Source organism: Lichenostomus cassidix, chromosome 9, assembly GCF_008360975.1.
Source record: "Lichenostomus cassidix isolate B80296 chromosome 9, HeHo_3.0, whole genome shotgun sequence".
In the NCBI taxonomy this organism is placed as follows: Eukaryota; Metazoa; Chordata; class Aves; order Passeriformes; family Meliphagidae; genus Lichenostomus; species Lichenostomus cassidix.
In genome coordinates, this window is record NC_139490.1 from 6,392,224 (window position 1) to 6,406,933 (window position 14,710).

The window sequence follows — 14,710 nt, forward strand, 5'->3', positions numbered from 1 at the left end:
AACTGTGATATCAGAGAAGTGAATGTGAATTTAAAGTCATTCTGAATTATTCAGGCAGGCAGGCATCCCTGTCTGACAAGCCCCACAGCTGCTTGGTGCCAGAGGAGGCAATGCCTCCCTCAGTGCCACACCATGGTCTGTTTGCAAGGGGAGGGCTTTGAAGGTAGTAATTTGTGTTTATTTGAAATAAATAAAGTGATTGCAGATGCGTGGTTATTCTAGCTTTCCCGTGAGGAAACTTAACACTTTTTTCAGAGCTCCTAGATCTACTTCTTTTGGAGCATGAGGTGAGGAAGGATGTGCTGACCACATGGCAGAGGGATCCCTGCATGCCCCCTGCTGCTGTGCAGGGACAGGAGAGGGAAATCTCTGCTCTGTCCCCAGCAGGCACAGTCACGGCTGAGATTTCCTCTCTGGCAGCTGAGTCTGGGAAGAGCAGCCAGTCCTTATCCTCTGAACAACTTGGCAAAAAGGACGTTGGAATTTAGCAGGGGAGGAGTTCAGTTTGGAGATGATCAAGGGCACCGAGACCTTTTGTCCTTGGAGGTTTGCCTCCTATGAAATGCCTTTGCAAAGAGCGGGGAGAGCCCCTGTTCTGACAGCTGGCACTTCTTTAAAAACCAGCAGCCCCCCTCAGTGTCATATGGGGAGTTATCACAGGGAATCACGAGGATTAGGTGGAGTCACCTGGATGAGCAGTGTCTGGGATGCAGCGATCTGTGCTTAAGCACAGCCCAGCAGGCAGCTCAGCGTGGCTGTGCAGCTCTGGGATCCAAAATCAGCCAGCTAAGCACGGTGTTCTTCCAGCTGACCGAGCAGAGAGAGGTCCCTGGGCTGTGCCAAAAGTTCACAGCTACACCAACCCACCCCGCACAGCTGCACACAGATGTGCAGGGCACTGCTGCTGCCCCAGGCAGGGAGGTGCTCAGGCTGCTCTGTTAGCAGCACAACATGTCATGTTCTCCAAACCAGAGCTCTAAGGGGAAAAAGCTGAAGTTTTGCAACAGCAGATGTTCCCAGTATCATACAGAGAGAATTGGCACCTCCCCAGTGCAGGCACAAGCATGAGGAGGAGGAGGAGGGAGGTTTGCTCAGCATTGTCTCCTGGGCTGTGGCAGCACTGCTGGCCGTGCCACCACCACTTGGGCACACCACCCACCTGGGCAGGGTCACCAGGCTGACTCCTGGCAGGGATTTGGGAGGACAAAGCCCTCAGTGAGGTGTACCAGGCTATCCCCTTGCTGCTGTTGGGGGCTTTGAATAACAGATACTTGTAAAAGAGCAATGGAAGCAGTGCTCTGAACCCAGCCTCTGAAGAAGAGGTTTCTTTAGTTTTATTTCCTATCAAAAGTGATCTTGGAAAATGCACCTGGCAGGTGATCACCAGTCACCTTTGTCAGGTAGCTCATTTCCACCACATACCCTTCAGTCCATCCTTTTTTTACCTCTGATGGCATCTTCCTTGGCTCAAGGCCATGTGGGAAGCGTTTGTAACCAATCTCAATTAGCTATTTGTTTTTAAATTGTCCATTTGTGTCCCTTTTATGTCCTATGACATTAGTGAGTGATTGCACTGGGCTGTTTTATGCCTACAAGTTGACATAAGTTATGCTGTGTGATCGTTTAATGTGCTGGAACTGCATGACAATCTCTGCCTTCCTGTCTGCTTCCATTTGGGAGCAATGCAAATCCTAATGGCAGCAGTTAAATACAGTTTGATAAATAATAATAGAAAAGTAACATTAGATTATTACTCTACATTACTTCTTTGAAGGCAATTGCATCTGCCAGCTTACAATATATTTTTTCTCCCAAAGAGCAGAGGAAATTTTGACAGGCTGAATTACCATTTCGTTTCCAACTAGGAAAACACTGACAAGCTTTAAAGGATGGCTTTGAAGAGAAACCATGGACATCTAAAGATTTAAATTACAGTTGGATAAAAAAACCTCAAGGGCTCTTAGGTATGGGAGACTATTGACTGCAGTACCATCTAAGCAAGATTTTTGCTATAAAACCCCACACCATATGTGCTTTTCCTGACTATGACTCATCGTCTAAATAGAAATTCAATTCCAGTCTCAGGGAGTCTATGATTAAACATATTTTTTGCTGTTGCTTCTACTGTGTTTATGTATGATTTTACATCTGTCTCATCTCTATTTCTTTGTCCTTAATAGTCAATCTAAGTTCTCTGGTTGATCTGACTCAGTGATTTATTTTTTTTTTTCCACGGGTGAGTGAAACTCGGTGGTTTCAGCTGCAGAGAGTGCTGGGTTTGCCAGAGCCCAAAGTGACGTTGATGTTGCTCACCTGCCATTTTGCAGACAGTGGAAGAGGAACTTCTCCCAGGTGTCCCACTGTGTCCATGTTATGGTGGTGCCAGGGCTCAGAGGTGTGCGGTTCACATGCTTCGGGTGCTGCCTGGATCATTCAAAAGAACCATAACAGAAAGCACAGGAGATTTTGACCAGCCTCAGGTCTGTAAGTACATTTTAAACCCACAAAGTTTGAGTGTGTTTGAAATGTACTCAAATATTTCCTTCTCCACCATCGTGTCCTCATGACCCATTGAATCATCAAAGGCTCGGAGATGAAAGAAGGACTTATGGTTAGAAAATGCAAAGGACTCTCTGCTGAAGGGGGAATGGTTTGTTGTAGCTTCTTTTTCTTTTTCTCTTTTTTTTTTTTTTTTAAATCCCAGAACAAATAGCTCTGGTGGATAATTCTCTGTGAGGGTTTTCACTGTAATGAGTAACTGGGCTTCCAAAAAGCTGTTTTATGAATAAAGTAAATAAGCCCCCAATCAAAAAAAAAAAACCAACCCACAGAAATCAATTGCAAAATTCCCCTAGTGTTTCATGAGCTTTGAGTCACACTCAGGGCGGAAAATTGCCCAAACCAGTGGCCTGTAGTGAATCAAAAGAGAGCATGGTCCTTTCAGATAATATTAATTACCACTTTCATCAGGCTATTTCCTACATATGGTAACATAAGACCTGTTACCCCTGTTCAGCTGGAGAAAAGGCACTTTATACACCTGAACATCTTCTAGTAGCCTAAGATGGCATTGGCAGGTCAAATGCACCTCTGGAATAATTCTACTGAGCCAAAGAAGCTGAATCAAAGAAGGATTTACTGAGCTGGCACAAGTGTCTAATGTTTGTATTTGCTGTAAGAGGTTTTTACCTTTTCAGAAATGGCTGTAATTTATTTTGGAGATGAGTAAGTTTCCACCAGGTCAGAGTGAATCCGTTCTGAAAGGACACCTGAGGACCCCTAAGGCTTTCTCTCCCAAGAAATGGGTATGGAGGTGGAACTGCCCACCCTGTAGAGGCTGCATTGCTGATTAAATATGAACTTCACATAAGAATGTATTATTTTCAACCTCAGAAATATTTACCAAAAAATCAGGGATCACGACCTACTGGACAAAAGGAAAACAGTCACAGCCCTAAAAGCTGGAGAAGACCGTGCCATACTGCTCGGGCTGGCCATGATGGTGTGCTCAATCATGATGTACTTCCTCCTGGGAATCACTCTCCTGCGCTCCTACATGCAAAGGTAATTTCATGATGGTCCTTGGTCTCACACCCCCTGCTCCAGGTGGCTTCATGGGGCTTATTCTTTTTACTCTTTTTATTATTAAAGTTTTATAATGTCTCCTCTGGTCAGCATAGGTCTGACTCTGCACTTCCTCACCCCACGGTAAATTAGGCACAGCCATGGTGAGAGCAGTTTGAGTAATGCTGGCATAAAGTGAGGGAAGAATGAGATCCCTGTTTGACAAAATCTTTATCCACAGGCTTTAGTCTTGGCACAGTTTAACGCCAGTATAATATCCATATCAGCTGGGCCTGCAGTCTGCTGAACCTTATAAGCTTCTCAGGGGCTGCTGCTGCAAAGCCCAGACTCAGGACAAAAGAGCAAAAAATATTTTGCAGCCTTGAGAAACAGTACACTTCCAAATGAAGGATGGAGAATTAATTTGGGAAAGAACTCGAGCTCTTGGTAGCATGTAGTTTTCCATGTTGGTTATTACTTTCATTTTAACAGCTGAAATCCTCATGAAAGATAGGAATTTGCTGAAAGTGAAAGACCATCTTTCATCATTCCTGCATTGCACTTATTTTTTTCTTTCTCTCTCTTCCTCCTCTGCCACAGAGCAGAGAGTTTGGCCTGTGATTCATTAGCAACATTTGTAATCAGTTCTCAAGCATCAGCCCTATATAAAATCCAGCCCAGACTGCAATAAGGCTGTCAGTGATGGCTTTTTCTGCCCTTATTGGTGGAGTTAAGAGAATGAAAAATGTGTAACTGGGGATCAGAATATTAGTCTGCCATGCCCCAAACCACAATAAGGCAGAGGCACATTTGGGGTTAAACACCACAGGCTTCTTTAGGCACATACAATAAGCACTTACAGTTAACTGGTGTGAGCATCCTCAATTATAGTGCTGCACCTGCATGAGAATATTCCCTCTTGACCCTGCAGTGATGAGGAATACAGATGAGGATGAGCTGTACTGATGTGCAGAGTCTTATTTATGTGATAAAGTTATTTGTCCCTTTTTAAATCAAGGCAAAATTTAGATTTTGAAAACTGAGATCAAGATGGGTTAAGCATCCAAGAGCATTTGCTATTCCAAATTGCTCTCCCAGACCTTTCAGCAATATCAGGGTCAATTGCTGAGGCTGCTAAGGTCAAAATTGCTCACATGGAAAGAGTTGATTTATATTAAAAGATATGTGAAAAAAAAATGCCAGAAGATATCAAAGCACCTGCAAAGTATCAACTATTCCATCTTCACAGGTCTGTGGTAGGTAGGTGTTATTCTGTTACCCCCCTGCATGAATAAAACAGCAGTCAGGAAGGTGAAAGTGAGGAGAAAACAGCCCAGGAGTCCTTGCTGTCACTTTTTTATACACAGCCAGGTCTCCTCAGGGGGTATTCTCCTTTACAGCAATACCCCTCCAACAAACACTGCCTGGGAGGGGAAAAAGGATCCTTTCATTCAATTTCCCCCCAGAAATCATAGCATAATTTAATATAAATGTAGAACGGAATATACAAGCAGAATTTCTGCCAAAGTAAAAGAGCAAAAGAACTAGTCAGAAATCTTTAATATCACTTACTGTGTAAAGCCTCTCATAGGTTTTGTGAGGGGCAAGCAGACCCTCAGCCCATTCATGGTAGAGCAGGACAGCCACACTGGGGGTGAGCTGAGGGGCTGAACATGACTAAAGGGGAACCCTGGGTGAAACCTTCCCCCAGCCCACAAAGTGGTTTTTGTTTTCTGGGGTTTTTTGCTGAGCCCTCAATGTGCCCTTTCCCCAAGGAAAACACAGCTGTAGACTTTTAAACACATGCCAGTGAACATTGCTAGTGCACAGCCAGGCTCCATCGTCCCAGTTTTAGCCTCTGGTGAATTGGAGATAAGATGAAATCCTCCAGAAAAGTTACAACCACTGACTTAACTCACAGAAAACAGAGCAAGCTGCCACCAGGAAAAGCTTCTCCATAGGCAGAGCTGCATGAGGTACCACTCAGGCATATAAGAATTCAAAATTGTCCTCTCACCCTTCACTTTAAATAGACCTGGAGTGGGTAGTTAACCCTCAAGTCTCAGTTCAGGGTGTCCTGTCACACAGCACTGTGTGTGTTGTGCTCTCCCCAGGGCAAGCTGCTCAGTTTTCTCCTCTCTCCTCTGACACCCTTTCAAACATACCTTCTGCAGGGTCAAAGTTCCAGCTCACCTTTCATTTATACACAGCCTTGAGTGAATAGAGCAGTTTTGTGTCCAGAGTCTAAACTTTGTGTTCTGAGGAATAAAACCCTGTCTGTGATATGTGACATGAGACAGCCCAGGCTTTGCTCAATGCCCTGCAACACATAGCCTTTCCTACAAAATGCCCCCAAGTATATATCTGATGGGAATCCTGAAATGTCTTTAGTGCTTATTTGCCTATTCTTGCCATGTTCTAATGTCTCTTTTTTTCCTGCTTAGTGTCTGGACAGAAGAGACTCAGTGCTCGCTTCTCAATGCATCCATCACAGAAACCTTCAACTGCTCATTTAACTGTGGTCCAGAGTGCTGGAAAATCTCTCAGTACCCCTGCCTCCAGGTGTATGTTAATCTCACCTCTTCTGGCCAGAAGCTTCTACTCTACCACACCGAGGAAACAATGAAAATTAATTCTGAGGTAGGAGCACGGAATAAAATTTGTTCCTAAATGGGTTTCTGGAGGGTTTTTCATCTCATTATACCCATTCCTTGCTTTAAAGCAGTATAAGGCTTCCAGCTCCTGCTTCACTGGTAAATACAGAGCAGAGAAAGCAGAAATCATTGCACAAACTGAGCTCAAGTGTCTGGATAGAGGTAATTTCCACCTCCATCCATTCAACACAGGGTGCTGTGCCCCAAGGGCCAGAGCCTCCCTCCTCCTTTGCAAGTGCTGCGCAGGAGCTGGAGAGCACCAAGCACTTGTCACATTGATATTCTCCTGGAGCTGTGGACAAGTCACTTCCCACCTGGGAATGACTTCCCTGGCAGTGAACACCCCTAGAAATGTGCAGGGAGCATCCATGTGGCAGTGAGAGTGGAAATGGCATCATTTCTGTGGGGCCAGGCGAGGTGGCAGGGAGAGATGAGAGCCCATCTTCATCTCTGGTGACAAACTTCGCACCCTGAGCAGCTCCACTGGTCAGCTGTGCCACTGAGGTCCAGGCACTACGCTTACCCCTTGGCATGGTGCAAAGATCCTGAAAGTTTGCTGAGGGGGGACTGGCAAGGTAAAAGCAGCAGCATCAAAATAAAAGGCCTGGTTTGGGGGCATGAATAAGCCAAGGAATCACCTCCTCTTTACAGCACAGCTTCCCTGATTCCAGACCTTGAACTAAGTTATTTTGAGCAAACATGAAGAATTCCCCTGTCTGCTCCTGCAAGTACAAACTTCTGTGCAGATCCTTCCAGGTGGGACGGAGACAGCTCCTGTCTGGAGGCTGTAGGGAGGCAGCAGAAGCAGAGAAGGCATCCCCAGGCAGTGGCAGTCACAGCTGTGTGTGTGGCTGATGCAGGGCTGTGCATCATTCCCTGCACAGGTGGCTCCACACTCCTTCCACAAAGAAAGGAGGATGGAAGCAGGAAATGTCCCCATCCCCACCTTCCTTTCTTGACACTGACAGTGCCTGTGTCCCTGAGAATACAAGCTGGAGTGATCTGGGACACAGTGGAATCATTAGCCTTACAGGTGCCAAATTTGCATCAACCACTCGGTTATCCAAGGTCACTGAACCCCAAACTGTGGGCACTTGGCAAAGCACAGCCCAGAACAGCAGAGCTCTGGTTCAGGCTGCTGACAGCGTAACCTATTGTGTTTCTATTTATGGCAGCCGTTCAGTAGACCAAATTACTTCTGCATATTAAGATGAAGTGATATTAAAATTAGTCAAAGCACGGCATGGTTGCACTAGGCTGCTTATTCTGCTGGATAATTAACTCCCGTGGCTGGGAGATGGAGTCCTCTGGAACTCAAGTGGGAGATGGAGAAGAGTGCTCCCTTCTTCCCTTCCACTCTTGCATCAGTGAAGGAGGAGGTACTCATTGCCCATGAAGCCTGAGGCAGGACAGACCCCACTTCCTGCTGGGACACAAGCAAAATCATGATGTTCATGCCTCAAATTGATTAAAAGAGATCAGATAAATCTCTATGCTCCACTGCTTCAAATAAATCAAGATATTCAGCATAAATCTCCACATTCTGCTATTGATAATTTTTGCTTGCTGAGATGGACTTTGAAATTCTCCCAGATGCCACCTCCCCTTAATTTAGTGTAGGCACAGTTAATACTTCTCCAGCCCAAGGTTGTTTTACAGGTTAAGCTCTGCTCTCAGGAGGATTCCTAGGTTTTCCTGACATGCTGCTGGCTATGTGACCTGAATACAAAAGCCATTTTGAATGGAAGTTTGCAATGTCTATAAAATACCTAGCTTCTTGTTCATGGCTCAAATCAGCTTTCCCTCTTCCCTGGCCAGAGAGCATCCCCATAGAGCAGGAAAGCAGTCCTGAGCAGTGCTGGGTGCTGATGCTCCAGCTGGGTGCTAGCTGTCTCTCTCTATCCACCTACTCAGATCTGTGATCCCTGTCTTTCCCCTTGCCAAATAAATTAAATACAAAAACCTGTGCCTGGCTCACTGAGCTGTGACATTCCTGGGGACAATGCAGGGCGCAGTGCTTGCCCTCTAAGGCCAACACCAGCGACCTTCAAAAGGTCAGCACCCCTCCACCAACCTCTCTGCTTTGCTGAGCACCCACACACACAGACAAAGCAGCATCTGGAGCCTGTCTCTCTCCTCTCCTCACCAGCCAGCACGGACGGAGCAAAATCCACTTTGGTTTTAAATAATGATTTGTCCAGGAGCCTTGCTGTCTAACCTGGCTGTCAGTTCTGAAGGTGGAGTAAGGAGTAGGAGCAATTTATACTGAGATCTACAGCATGCTGCTGCCAGTCCCCAGTGGGAATCAGTGGGAAGTCAGTGGATACCTGTCAAGCTGCTCGAGTCTTTCCAAGAAAAGCACACAAGATTTTTCTGGCTTTTCACTGCTCTCGCTGTGCGTACTTTATCTCTAGCCTTTAGGACAAGCTCAGCCCCTTGTCAATACTACAGACAAAATGGTTTAAATGCTTCCATGGCTTTCCCTCCTCAGCTGCCAGAGGCTGAAACAGCCTCTGTGAGAGGTAAATTGAGCCAGGCTGTCACCACAAGGAAGGGCTGTGGTAGTTAAAGCAGTTAGAGAGGCCCCATTTTGATCTCATATTATGCAATTTTGACTCTTTTCATGTCATCGAAGCTACTGCTGGTTTGTATCAGTTCTCCATTAGTGAGATAACAAGAAGGATTTAATCACCCAAATCAGCTGTAACGAACTGCCTGAGACTCAGAAATTATGAGGATTCCCAGGGTTTCTCACTGAAAGCTCAGGTATTTATAACCCAGGGAGGAGTTTGCCAGGTGCAGGGAGGGGAAGCAGAGGTGTTTGGCTGTGGATTCCAGCAGACCTATTTCTGGGCTGGAACTGGAGAATTCCATCTGGAGAAATCAATGACAGGCCAACTCAGACACAGAACCCTTCCTTCAACCCTTGGTCCAAACCTGTTGCACTTTCCAAAAGAGATCTAAATTGACATCCCAACCACTTTCTCACAAAGATTGCCACAACACATCCTGTCTAAGTTCCCAGGCTCAGCTTGGACACCAATCCCAACCACAGCCATGTGATGAGAATTGTGTATTTCACTGCCTAGCCTGAGCTGGGGGCTTTTCTGGCAGTAGCCTTTTCAGTGTAACATCACTGATTTAAAAGAAACTGCCTCCAGCTCACCTGGAGAAGTTGTGTGATAACAGATAATTTATTAAGAGACAATGAGGAATGTTTCACTGAGAAATTTCCCCTACTTAGTAGAATATGATCTATTAAAGACTTGCAGGGCTCGTGACTTTGGACACTTAAGACAAATTTGGTCAGAGAACAAGAGAATATCCTATAGGGAGCAGACACGCACCAGCAGCAAGATGGATGGGATATTAATGCCCTGATATTTTTCATCTCTAATTTCTAGAGCTCTATGAAATATTCATATTGGCAGTGTGGCCACGCTCCACCATTAATGCTCCAGTCTGCTAACACCAGGCAATCTTTCTGCCATCCTTCAAATCAGATTCTGTGTTAATAACTTGCCAATGAATCAATCAAATCCTGTTATGAGGTTAATCCTTTGATCATAATTAGGACTAGAGATTTGTTGCAGCGTGTTGAAAAAAGAAGTCACAGCACATCACGAAAAAGAACTGAGGGACATTTAAAAAGTATGTACATTAAAACAATAATACTCAAAACCCAGGGGTCATATTATTTTAATCAAAACATCTTTTTTTTTCCTTTGAAAAACTCATTTTCTCATTAAATTATCTAGGGCTACTGGAGGTTCTCACCAGGATAGGCAGACTGCTGTGTTCCCCCATGCATGTCTGACAAGAATTCAAGCAGCAGATTTCCAGTCCTCCTGAAACAGTGAATCAAAACACTGTGCAGGTGTAGAAAACTCTCAGATTTGGTGGGGGGTAAGTGCATAGAAGAGAGGAGGAAATGAGGGCCCCTAGGCTGCTCCTATCAGCCATCTTCCAGACCAGCAGCACAGCAGCAATAACGATTTCAGGGCTTTCTGCTCTAGGTCAAAAATTGTCCAGATGTGACCTCAGTCCTTGTGACTGCCCAGCACCTCAGCAGACCTTAGCAGGGAATGCTCATCACAGCCCAGGGCTACTGTCCTACATTTCCCACATAATATCTTCAGTGCATGGACTCCATAAGGCAGTTTTTAAAATGCCTTGCCTTTAGTATTCTCTGGAGATCTAGGTTGCAACTGTGCTAGGTAGAGCCGTCCCCACATCTTGTTTCCTTTGTGACTGAAACTGAAATTCCTGGAGCATCTTTAGAGAGAAGGAGCTGTTGGACTTGTGCTGGGGTCAAAAGCCAAAACATCACTCAGAGCCACCCTGGCAACAAGGTTAATCTTCAGCTAGAGGCTGAATTAAAATCCTCAGGGCTCCCAGTGGGAAAATCTAGACTATTTGTCTCTAACTGAGGCATTATGCCCATGGGAAAATTTGTATAAAGGTTTCTCCTCATCCCTCTCCCCTCTGAGTGAACTCCTGTGCCCACTGTGATCACTTTGATCCAAGCCAAGTGAGGTTTAAACTACCAGATTTGTATTTACAGAAAGTCAATTACCCAGCTAACTGTGAGCATATGTGTGCCACTTAAGATGAAGAGGTACTTCATCAGTTCTATTTTTGCATGTGTAAATTAGCAATAATAATATATTCACCTATCTCACAAGGCACCGTGCAGATTAAAGCATTAATGTTTGAACAGCACTTGGAGGTTCTCCAATGGGAAATTCTGTAGATGTGCAAAATATTGAGTTTTGCTGTGATAAATTTATTATTAGCGTAATAGTATTCCACTCTTGTTATGAAAACCATAATCATCTCTAGATTTCCCCGCTTGCCACCTGAAAACAGACATTGCAACAGGTTTGGAGACTTTTTTTTTCCTCCCTCTCATTTCCTCCCAGTGCTCCTACATCCCCAAGTGCGGGAAGAACTACGAGGAGTCCATGTCGCTGGTGAACGTGGTGATGGAAAACTTCAGGAAGTACCAACGCTTCTCCTGCTTCTACGACCCCGAGGGCATCCAGAAGAACGTGATCTTAACCAAACTGTACAGCTCCAACGTGCTGTTCCACTCGCTCTTCTGGCCCACCTGCATGATGATCGGCGGCGTCGCCATCGTCGCCATGGTCAAGCTGACTCAGTACCTTTCCCTGCTCTGCGAGAGGATCCAGAGGATCAGCAGATAGGAAAGGAAACTCCTCTGAAATTTAATTACAGTGAAAATACTGTTTTTTCTCATTCTTCACCAAAGAACCTTAAGTTTGTAATGTGCAAGTCTGGTATGAGTTCCTTACTATATTCTTCTAAGTAGAGCAATAATGCAGAAGCTGTTCTATATGCAAACATGATGTTATTATTATGCAGACGACTGAAAAAGTTCCTGTTTTGTGTTGACCGTCTCTATGATCTTGTTTTATGCTGGGATTAGTACTTTCTTTTCTACAGCCAAGATAGGGCTCAGTGTGACCATTTGCCAAGCTTTAGTCAATTGATGTTTTCAATGTAAAGGGTTGTGGGGAAATTCACTGCTGGACAAAGGGCAGCCGACCACTTGAGCATCATTGAGCTCTCACATCTGGCTCTGTCCATTCAATGGATTTGTGGCTTTAGCTTTTTATTATTGGCTGCAGAGGTGGGGGGAAAAAACTGTGATTGGGGTTTTTTTAATGGCAAGATGGCACAAAAAGGATGTATTTTGAGGTCAGAATAAGTGTACTCTATTTTCAGTCTCAGTAGGACTTGGTGATGCTTTGTGTTTGCTTCCTCAGGTCAGAAGTAAATTGTACCCTATGGTGTTTAAAGTCTCTTGGAAAACACTTTGGAGTTTTATTTGGTGTAGTGCTATAATTTTCTTCTGTCTTATCAACATAATCTTTGTCACTTGCGAAAGCTGTAGCCAAAAAGCAAAAAAAAAACCACCTTGTTCCATTTTGTATTCTAGTCTGAGCCCTATTTATGGAGGTGGGACCAGAACTCCTTATGTAAAGGTTTATTATTCATTTGTCTTGTATTTGCTACCATATCACTGTAAAGAAAAAAATAACACAATCAGCTATTTTTTCATTTTTTACTTCCAACTATTTTAGATTTTTTTACTTGATATATATACAGAGATATATATATAAAGAAAAAGCTATATTATATCTAGTTGTGTATTGAAACTTGTTTATGGGGGTTTTTTCTTTGTTTTTACCCACTGGAAAATGAGCAGTACAATTCATGTATTTGTAACCTTCATCCTTGGATAATATCATAACATGGAGGAGCAGCACTGCAGGATCTTATCCAATATTCATGATGTTGTTTCAGTCAAAGGTCTCTGTTGCTATGACATGGGGAATGACAGAAATCTCATCCAATTCTATGGCTCTATTAAATGAATTGTTAGAAAATCATCATAACACATTTGGAAATCTCTCCTGACCTTAACTCACCATGCAGTGCTGGCTGACATGAATTATGATTTACAAGACCCAGGCGCAATGATTTATTGGAAAAACTGAGAATCTGGCTAAATTGTTGTCCTTTCTGTCAAATATTTACCACAGTATACTTGCCAGTTTAATTTCATACACACTGTAGTCACAATTCCAGCATAATTTATTTTTATTTCCCTATAGAAAACATTCCTTCTTATGTTTTAAAGACACCTCTCTCAGTTTCTCATGTTGCACCCAGCCTGAAGGACAAACACATCCTGGGAGCAATCCTGTGGACTCATTACCCAATATCTCAAAGAAACCATATACAGGCCTACTCAAACCAAGAAAATAACATTCTTCCCTTCAAAAAGACTGCAAATCAAGTATTCTGCCTAGTTCATCTATATATATCTAAGTACCTTTCCGCATCATAGCATTAAAAATTTCAAGATGTTACAAAACAAGTCATGCAAGTGTAATGTGAGCTGTAAAAAAAAAAAAAATATGAGTTCTCAGCAGTGAAAATAAACCTGCAATCTTGTAATCAGTAGTATAATTTTCTTTAGGTAATTAAATTCCTGGAGGGTGGGGGTATAATGAAGGTTCCAAAAATATGTAATAAAAATATTAAATTAAATCTTCCAGATTTCAATACCTTTTGCCTTCAGATCTGGCTTGTTTCATCAAACTGTTTTCTGTGGCTTCTATTACCAAGAAAAGAGGAGTCCTGGCGCGCCAGGGAATTCATAAATGTTCATTTGCAAAAACGAAGTTTTGATCAATGTGTTGGAATTGCAGAAATCCACATTGGGAGCTCTGGGAACCTCGGCATCAGTGGGACTGGACTGTGCTGCCAATCACAATTCCCAAATCAGGAATGATGCATGGCCCTGGCAGCACAGAGCTCTGGGGTGGTGGCTTTTCCACACCCTCACCAACACTTGTGTTGGCCATTCACACAATGATTTACACGCCTTGTGACATTTTTGGTGGCTGTATTTGTGCATTTTCGCTCGGTGACAGGGAAGCTGGTTGTTCCTGACATTTACACATCAAACGCTGTTTGCAACACATCGTGCCATAAAACACTTCACCAGGGCTCCTGTGGGTGCAACATCTTGCTGCTGTTGTAGGCTATAATCATTTTGTTGACATTAAGGGAGAGATCTGTGGGATAGCAAAACAACATAAGTAATTGGATGGAGTGAGGTAAAACAATAATTTTGAAGGGAATTATCCATCTGATCCCTGGCACTGTTAGCCCCCCACTGAAGTGTTAACACTGCAAATGTGGTTTTTGACAACTCCTGCTGCCCCAGAGAGAGGTGGTGTTTCAGCAGGGATGTTAGTCTGTGCTATTTCTCTCTCTGCTCTATTTTAATATCATGTTTATCCCCTGCAAAAGGCATTGATGTTCCTGTAGGCAGTTCAAATGAATGAGAAAAACACGTAATGCAATTCAGCAGCCAGGCAAACCTACCCTGTCTCCAAGACTGGTTCTGACTCTCCCCAGCACAAATATTTCAACTGTTGATGTCCCAGCTGGGCATTTAGGACAGCAGGGAAAAACCTGTCCTGGAAAACCCAGGAAGGGAGAGGTGTGATGTGAAAAAGGCTGTGCAATATTCCCAGGCACCAGACTCCTACAACAGGTGCCCTTGTGGGATTTAAAGCATGCATAAGTATTCCAGGTACCAACTTCACATGGCCTTTTAGAAGTTGTTATTTTCTTAATTAGATTATACATGTCAGGCCTTATTTCTATTCTGGAACATCTAAATCTGAAGATGAAGTGTGAACATCCCTGCTGTAATACTTGGAAATTTGGCATCTTGCAGCAGATTTACTAAATGTCACCAGCTAGGACAACAAGAGGGGTTTTTTTATTTAGTTTTCCTCATTGAAGAGATATCACTTTATCTCACAAAATGTACCCAGCAGAAGAATACTTATCTCCAGGGTGAGTTTGGGTGAATATGGCAAGGAGAGAGGTTCAGGAAACACCACAGCCTGCACAGCTCAGAGAGACACAAAGGGAGTGATTTCTCA

General features: G+C 43.8%; 1 protein-coding gene across 5 annotated transcripts in view; it reads left to right on the top strand.

The window, feature by feature from the left end:
• LOC146433120 (calcium-activated potassium channel subunit beta-2) overlaps positions 1 to 13,315 on the top strand; it is a 131,754-nt gene extending 118,439 nt beyond the window's left edge. For 4 of the 5 annotated variants that reach the window (XM_085069070.1, XM_085069068.1, XM_085069069.1 and 1 more), the window contains 3 exons: positions 3,394 to 3,564; positions 6,009 to 6,204; positions 11,141 to 13,315. In XM_085069070.1, the coding sequence (XP_084925196.1) occupies positions 3,394 to 3,564; positions 6,009 to 6,204; positions 11,141 to 11,425 (652 nt within the window). In that variant the 3' untranslated portion in view covers positions 11,426 to 13,315. The remainder of the gene's footprint in view (positions 1 to 3,393; positions 3,565 to 6,008; positions 6,205 to 11,140) is intronic. The other variant, XM_085069071.1, reaches the window with a different exon arrangement.
• The last annotated feature ends 1,395 nt before the right edge of the window (positions 13,316 to 14,710 follow it).